This window comes from Lolium perenne, chromosome 4 (genome assembly GCF_019359855.2).
Source record: "Lolium perenne isolate Kyuss_39 chromosome 4, Kyuss_2.0, whole genome shotgun sequence".
In the NCBI taxonomy this organism is placed as follows: domain Eukaryota; kingdom Viridiplantae; phylum Streptophyta; class Magnoliopsida; order Poales; family Poaceae; genus Lolium; species Lolium perenne.
Window position 1 is genome coordinate 202,104,087 of NC_067247.2, and position 7,985 is coordinate 202,112,071.

Below are 7,985 nucleotides of genomic sequence, written 5' to 3' on the forward strand. Positions count from 1 at the left end.
GCCTACCACGACTTCGTCTGGGGCAGCCGCGTCCCCACGAAGGTGAATTTTTTTGCCTGGCTCCTGGTGCAAGGGAGGACCCAATACCTAGCCAACCTTCTCCGCGAAGGGATCCTAGATGACGGGGGCAGTGGTTGTCCTATCTGCGTCTCCCCGTCGGGACTGCGGAGCATGTCGTCTTCACCTACCCCTTCGCTCGTCGTTTCTGGTGTGATCTGGGGGCTCTCCACCCTCCATGTGTCCTTGTCGTAGACGCTGTTTGTTCCCTCTGCTGTCGTCCGTGCCTTCGTGCACCGTGTCGATGCTCAGGCTCCTATGCATGTGGCACATCTGGAAACACGGGAACGGTGTGTTGTTTAACGGGCTCACTCCCTCTATCTCTCGGGCGCTCAAGAACTGGTGGACGACGCCATCTTATGGCGGTTGCCTCCCTATGGAACTGCACTACAACGTGGACCTCTAGCTCACGTATCTTCAACCCATCTCCCACTAGTCATGCTCTATGTGTGTGTTTGACCTTGCCTCCTCGCGTTGGGGATGTCTCACCCTCTTGTCGTATCTGCTTCGGGGCTGTTTTCAACCCTTTCGTCGGAAAGAGTGGAAACAAAAATCCAGGTAGGAGCCTTGCATCCTCCCAGTGACCACTTGAAAAAAAGAGCACACGTGGCCTATACTAAAAATAACTCTTAGATTTTTACAACAAAATTCATAAATATAATACATCTATTTCTTAGAGAAGCTCAATTTGTGAATTTCATTAAGTATCATGGTCAAGCACGCTTAATCTTGGAGTTCTTTGAAGATAAGCTCTCAGAAAATAAGTTGCAACTTATTGGTATATGTATTCCATTAATCCTATTAAGCATGCACTCATCCCCCCACCCAGAAGACCGGCGTCCTCTTAGGTCACCCCAAGCCAACAACATCCCCTCTTGACACACGCCCATGCGCCCGGTGCCGACACATGTGCCATGACGGACCACATTCCCGCACCCCTGACCCACACACGCCCATGTTACCGCAGGGGTTAGCTATGATACCAAATATGACTCCCGACCACCCGCGGCCGGGCCTGTTACTTTGGCAGCTCTCTAAGGTCTTTAGACGGCCCACACACCAACACTAGACTTTTTCATGCACTTTGTTCTTACTAGTGCATACCCGGAAAGGATTTTCCTAATCGGCCTCTCATCCTCAAATCACTCCAAGTCAAGCACGTTTAACCTCTGTTTTCTTCAAGAAGTTACCTATATATATGAATCGGGTATCTAGCTGGTTCTAAACGACATTGTTGTTGCTCGTGATGTGAACGAGGGGTGAAGAATCATGTATTGGTATGTACGGTTACCCAATTTAATATCCTCCCATTCGAAATTAAGTGAAACACTTTTTTAAAATGTGTGAATTTAGATAAAATCTGACAAAAGGCATCTATTAATTTGAAACAAAGGTATTAAAACTTAATGGTATAAACGAAAAGAAAAATCTTGATTAGGGGGCATGTGCTTCAATAGAAATCAAGGAAAAATAGTGAAAAAACAAAAAAAAATCAAGAGAAAAGAGAATAAAGAGGTGAGGATTTTTTTCCTTTTGAACCGAGGTAAGGATTATTTACATCAAATGAGAATTTGTAGTTCACAAAGAAATTAAAAAAAAATAACATTGCCTCGATCTAATTAGTAAGTCTTTTTTGTGTGGTCAATTACAACCAAGCTATCACGGACCACCACCTTTGTCTTAGGTTAGAAAAAAAAATTATACATCAGCATGAGCTTTTATTTTGGTGGGCCTTGCTTGAACATGTTGCAAACGGGTTTAGGGCCATTTCTTTTGGGGTTTCTAAGACAACTTCTAGGTGGTGCACCTGAATCCTAAAAGAAGTCTCCGGCTTCAATCTTACTTATTTCTATCGAGAAGTCTAAGTTCTATGTATACCGTAAAACGTCATTAACAACCTTGACGGTGTCTCCCCTCCGAAATGAAACGATAAACTGAGCTGCCCTCTTTGTTGATTCTATTTACAACGATTTGCCACCGCAGAGGATAAAGCTTGATGAAAACAAGTAAAAGGGAAAAAAGAAGACGCGTCGTTTCGTCCCAATCCCATCGCTCAACGCTGCGACAACATCTCAAAAGAAAAAAAAAACGCTGCGACCAAGCGAGGCAGTTCCGCGCCGCCGCCGGCTCCCCCGCCGCGCACCCCTCCCGCAGCCTTCCCCGCTGCATACCCCTCCCGTTCCCGCGCTCCCCCATCTCCAGCAGCAGCCGCGTCCGGTGCCCGCCTCCCACTAGCAAACGTGCCGACGGCGATCTGGCCACTCCGCCCCTGCCGGTTGACCATCGGCGTCGTCCTTCCCAAGCAGCAGAAACGAGCGGAGCCCGCCTCTCCATCCACAGACCCACGGCGACAACGAGCTGGCCGCTCCGCCCCCGCCGGTTGACCGTCGACCTCGAGCTTTTCCTTCCAACGAGCTCGTCCTCCACGGTTTGTTTTGTCCTCGAATCGTTAGATGTCGTCCTCGCAGAGTCAACCGACTGTAACTAGCTCCAACTACTTTCAATCGATTTATCACATACATCAGGTCTAATTTAGAGGATGTTACTGTCATTTACAACTTAACACATGATAAGCCAAATTTTACAGAAGCTCAAAAGAAGGGGAAGAATAGTTTCTACGAGTTTCTTCCCACCCGAGTTTCCCCCACTGAATTCCATAAGCCAGGCATAAGGGCATCTCCAATCGGGCCAACGCATTTTGGACGTTGTCCGTTTGCGTCGGCCCACGGACGCCATGCGGTCCAGGGCGACCGTTTGCATCGGGTACCTCCAGCGGTGCAGATGCATTTTTTTAGCGGACACAGCGTCAAGGTCGCTAATGGCATTTTACGTCCCGTCGAGGCCTGCCGTCGGCGATTATTCCCGCGCGTGCCCAATACATTGGCAAGTTTCGCCGGCGTTTCGCGCGTGCGGGAACGACCTGCGCGACAACACCGTTTCCCGCCCCGTCGTGACTATATATGCTGGACACCGGCGGGGGTGACGGACACACCTCAAGCTAAACCTTAGCATCCATCCATGGCCGACCACAACCTTAGCTGGGATCAGGTTGTTCAGATGTGCCGCCACGCCCACCCGGAGGAGGACGAGGAGCTAGTCGTCGGCACCGTCCAGGCCGACCAGCTGGATCTGGAGGCGGCGGAGGCGGAGGTTGCGGAGGCAGAGGCGGCAGAGCGCGCGCAAGGGCGCCTCGCGGCGACCAGGGCGGAAATCGCCGACGCCAGGGCCAAGCTCGCCGACGCGGGCGGCGCTCGCGGAGGCGCGGGCAGCGATGGCGGCCCCTCCGGCGGCCCCACCAGCGGACGCCGTCATCCACGACATCGCTGACGCCGACGACGCCGTACCCGGCCGCTTCGAGTTCGCCGGCGACCAGCGGGTTCTGCTCGCGTCCTTCGAAACCCTAGCTGGGGACGCCCTGCGGCGTCAGGCTTGGGCAGCGGAGGAGGAAGCCCACAGCTATGCGGTCGCCATGGCTCGGGGGTACATGTGCTCCGACCTGGACTCGCTCAAGCGGAGCGGCCCTTCTCCCGCGCGGGTCGAGCAGGAGAACCGGGAGCTGGTGGGCGTCATCGCCGTCAGGGACGAAGCGGTGGCGGAGGCGGCTAGGGACATGGCCCGCTTCCACGCCTAGCTGGCGGGGTTGCGGCGGCGACCCAGGCGAACGAGGCGGCGGAGGAGGCCAACTCTATGGCCGGGAGACTCCTATGGGACTCCTCCCTGGCCGAGGCCCTCGAACGCCGCAGACGGCATGACGAGACGACCGATCGCCGCCGCGCGCGGAGCGCGTGAAGCGCTCCCGCTTCGACGACGGCGCTGGCCCCTCCGGCATCCAGTAGTAGGCGCGCGACTGCGAGTAACCCAGGCCGTGGTAGACCGCGCGACGGCGAGTAGGTACAGCTGTTGTAGTTTTAGGTTAACTTGACTAACCATCTCTGTAAAGACGATCCTTTTGGCCAATCAATAGTAATGACGAAATATTTTGCTTACCTAGTCACTGCCGACCGGTCCCGGATGCACCAAACGCGGACACTTCCGCGACCGCGCAGCGTCCGCGGGGACGCAAACCTGGTGCATATTTGGGCCAGATTTGCATCACCGCGGACAGCCCGGTCATTATCCGTCGCCTCGCTGGAGATGCTACCCGACGCATTTTTCGGTCCAGTGGATGCAAACGGTCCCCCCGTTGGAGGTGCCCTAAGCCCAAAAGAAGTGGCCATTAGAGAGGGTAGCAAGGGGCCCACTTGTCATCGGACGGTGACGACATAGTACATGTACGTGGTAGGTGAGCAGCCCGAGCAGCAGCAACACCAGAAGGAATCTGACGAGCAGCTTTCTTCGAATCGTATCGCGCCTGGACCTGGGCGCGCCATTCGATCGGACGAAGAATATTCTTCGGTTCTGCAAGCGTGAGTTTCCGAAACCCGATTTAATCTTCCGTTTCTAGATAGATTTCATCCATGCCGGCCCCTCTTCAATTCCATCCTCCATGGGCGTGGCTACTTGCACGCGGACCCACCCTCGAGCAGGGCAGGGTGCATGGCGCCGCCATGGAACCTCCCGTCTGGCCTGCACTTCCGCCGTCGGAGGTGACGTACCAGGCCGTCCATCTGGCACCGTGGCGACCGCAGTGAGTGAGGCGTGGCGGGCTAAGGCGGCGTGGCCCAGCGGCACATCGTGACTCGAGGCGCGCCGTGAACGGTGGGCGGGCGTGGTGGCAGCCAGTAGCCGATCAGCACTCCGATGCTGCCACAGAAGACATCGTAGGCCGTAATGCTGTTGCTTGCTGTCATTTAGATTTCTTCGTGCTCCACCTACCCAAAGCTTAATTTTAGTCTCGCTGCCTGCATGACTAAAATTAAGCTTGCACTGCGTGACGCATGCCCATAAGGTGTTTGACGGGTTGGGTCAATCAGCTCGAGCACGCCTAAGGGCTTGGCCCATTTCCTCGTGTCTAGTCGCTGCAACAAACGTTGTCTTCTCTTGAAGTTTCCTAGACCAAAACAGGATCTTAGTAATCGTGCTATCAGTAATTGGTATTTCCTTTTGAATTTACAGCCAGACGTGTGTGGTATGGCCGGCCCGACCAGTGCACGCATCAGCTCGAGGCATCCTCTGTCTGTTCCGCAGTCATATTCAGTTCGATCATCACAGGGTTCACAGTTAGCGCTAAGAGCTGCAAATCCATTGTTCCCTTGTGTCAAACTCTCCAAAGCTCGTGCTGTTGTGGCAGCAGCAATGGAGGTCTCCAAGGCTTCTCTTGGTTTAGCCAACCGCCAGCCATCCAAAGGTTAGTTCTCCTTGTTACTGAGAAGTCTTTTTTGCGCTTCTTAAAGATCCAGTGCTTAAAGATTAGTTTGTTCAATAGTTTGCCTAATTATATCCAGATGTTCTTGAGACATGGCGCAATGCTGATGCGGTGTGCTTCGATGTGGATAGCACTGTGTGCTTGGATGAGGGAATTGATGAACTTGCTGATTTCTGCGGGGCTGGGCAGGCAGTTGCTGAGTGGACGGCAAAGTAAATACCACATCTTCTGGAGTAATTTATCTAGAGGGTTTTATAGTGTTTAGCATGTGATCCTGTCAGAAGAACTAATCTTGGCCCAATATTCTCAGGGCAATGACAGGGACTGTTCCATTTGAAGAGGCTCTATCTGCCAGGATCTCCTTAATCAAGCCATCTTTGTCCCAAGTTGAGGACTGTTTGGAGAAGAGGCCACCCAGGTAACCTCATCCAAGCCCCAACTTGAAGTCAATTCACATTCTGGAATGATTAGAAATGTGCCACTGATCACGACACAATGTTTGTAGAAATGCCAAGTTAACTTTACTTGGTTAGTTGGTTTCTCTTTTACGCCAATAAGTAAAGTTGTAGCTACATTATATGCAAATAGTTTGGCACCGAAAGATAAAACACCATTTCAGGATAATAACACCGCGTAGTCTAAGTTCATTTTTAATACCACTAAATGGTATCGATAATACCTGCATATACCACTCCAGCCATCCCCCTTTAGGCCGTTACTTCTCCGGCAACCACAACACATTTAGGCTTATTCACCCATGTCCTATTAAGAGATGTCCTAAGATCTCTAGCTAATCCAAGACCATTTTCATTAATCATTTTTCAGCAATCCAACACAAGCATTTTTTTGTATCAGATACACTCATTGTTCATTCTATTGATTCATTCACATGTTTACCGAAAGCAATAAACTTTTATCTGCAGGATTTCTCCTGGAATTGCTGATTTGATTAAGAAGTTAAAAGCTAATAATATTGAAGTATTCCTTGTGTCAGGAGGTTTCCGACAAATGATCAAGGTACATCTTTTTATTCAATGGGTTCGAATTTTGTTTGATCTAAAGAATAATTCTTCTTTTCGTTTTCATTTCAGACTTTACTGAATATACTGCTACTTGATTTTCAAATACATGCAATCTGTCATGGATAATTATTGAAGGGTTCAAATTTGCTATCTGATATGCATAAATCACTTCTCAGTTTTCTCTTTGATCTGTTTCTAGCCTGTGGCATTTGAGCTTGGTATTCCTACGGAAAACATCAGAGCAAACCAACTGCTATTTGGAACATCTGGAGAGAGTGCTGGTTTTGATCCCACAGAGCCCACTTCTCGAAGTGGGGGTAAAGCAGTAGCAGTGCAACAAATAAGACAGGTCTAGTGTAACTGTGACTTTCGATATTTTTTTCTAGCCCTGTAAGTGACTTTCTTCCGTCTTGTTCAGGATCGTGGTTACAAGACAGTCATCATGATTGGAGATGGTGCAACTGATCTCGAGGTATAGCACGTGATAATTCCTTTGAATCTTCTCTTCCAACAATAGAGATACAGTAAATATGTTTCTTTTGGTAAACGATAGCTAGGAGTAGGAGGACCAAATTGTTGTTTCTTAGGCATTTTTCCAGCAATCTAGTAGTACTACTTTATTATACTGTAGAAATGAATTGGTTGAAGAATTCCATAATAACTGTAAGGACTTGTTGGGGATATGTTAACGTACAAAGGTTTCAGGCTATTGACTCATGGCAATTCATTATTGTCAAACACAGCAACGGATCTTTTTGGGAGTGATGGTTACACAACATAGTTAACTGATGATGTAGAGTGAACAAAGAAATGATGTATAGCTTAATTTGTATTCATGTGTCCCTGCAGGCTCGGCAACCCGGTGGAGCAGTCTTGTTCATCTGTTATGCCGGTGTGCAGATGAGAGAAGCAGTTGCAGCAAAAGCTGACTGGACTGTCTTTGATTTTCAAGAGCTAATTGCCGAGTTGCCATAGTTTTAATTCCCAATAGTAATCATTCACTATTCGTAGTGACAGATAATTGCATGTGCTTTGCAAATCTTGTGTTTAGCTATATTGCTTAGATATTTCACATTGCCATCGTTTCTTTCATGAGATGGTGCTGGAGCTGTACCTCAAATTCAATGGTCGTGTTTTTTCCTCCTTTTTCAAACCTGGTGGTATTGTATTTGACATTGAAACCTCATGGTTATGTGTTGACATGGAAATCTTATGGTTATGGGTTGATATTGCTAATGTTTGCTCCTGTTTTTTTTTTTTTACATAGCACCATGAACAACTTGGACGTCTTTTATGTATCCTCAGTTGAACATATGTGGAACTCCTGAAACTGACGCAAACCCAATTTTGAGTCTGCTCAAACTTGTCCATGGATTTTCTTTTCCCTGAAGTTCCAGACTTGTCCTGAGTCCTGCTCCGCGTTACAGGCCTATTTGGTAAGTCGTGATCTGGCGCACCGTGAGTTCCAATTTTATCCGGAATCGAACACGGAGATCAAAGACCGGTCGGACCCATCTATATCTACATCAGCGTTCTGCATGATCGTCCAGTACTACCCGTAGTTCCGTACGTAGATTCATTTTTTTCATCGCGCTGATAGA

General features: G+C 49.3%; 1 protein-coding gene across 2 annotated transcripts; it reads left to right on the top strand.

Annotated features, from left to right (window-relative positions):
• Nucleotides 1–2,084: 2,084 nt before the first annotated feature.
• LOC127295147 (phosphoserine phosphatase, chloroplastic) lies at nucleotides 2,085–7,620 on the top strand. 2 transcript variants are annotated; one of them, XM_051325040.1, is made up of 8 exons: nucleotides 2,085–2,485; nucleotides 5,113–5,344; nucleotides 5,442–5,574; nucleotides 5,673–5,780; nucleotides 6,286–6,379; nucleotides 6,584–6,733; nucleotides 6,803–6,856; nucleotides 7,234–7,620. In XM_051325040.1, the coding sequence occupies exons 2-8, from the start codon at nucleotides 5,128–5,130 to the stop codon at nucleotides 7,357–7,359; spliced, it is 882 nt and encodes a 293-aa protein (XP_051181000.1). In that variant the 5' UTR covers nucleotides 2,085–2,485; nucleotides 5,113–5,127; the 3' UTR covers nucleotides 7,360–7,620. The 2 variants fall into 2 exon arrangements, with proteins under 2 accessions (XP_051181000.1, XP_051181001.1); XM_051325041.2 differs by lacking the exon at nucleotides 2,085–2,485 and adding an exon at nucleotides 4,321–4,463.
• The last annotated feature ends 365 nt before the right edge of the window (nucleotides 7,621–7,985 follow it).

Bases quoted from the DNA above. Each gene is read 5' to 3' on its own strand.
- LOC127295147 (XM_051325040.1), top strand. From the start codon at position 5,128: ATGGCCGGCCCGACCAGTGCACGCATCAGCTCGAGGCATCCTCTGTCT. The intron at 5,781-6,285 runs GTAACCTCATCC...TTTTATCTGCAG, and splicing joins TTGGAGAAGAGGCCACCCAG to GATTTCTCCTGGAATTGCTG. The intron at 6,734-6,802 runs GTCTAGTGTAAC...CGTCTTGTTCAG, and splicing joins CAGTGCAACAAATAAGACAG to GATCGTGGTTACAAGACAGT.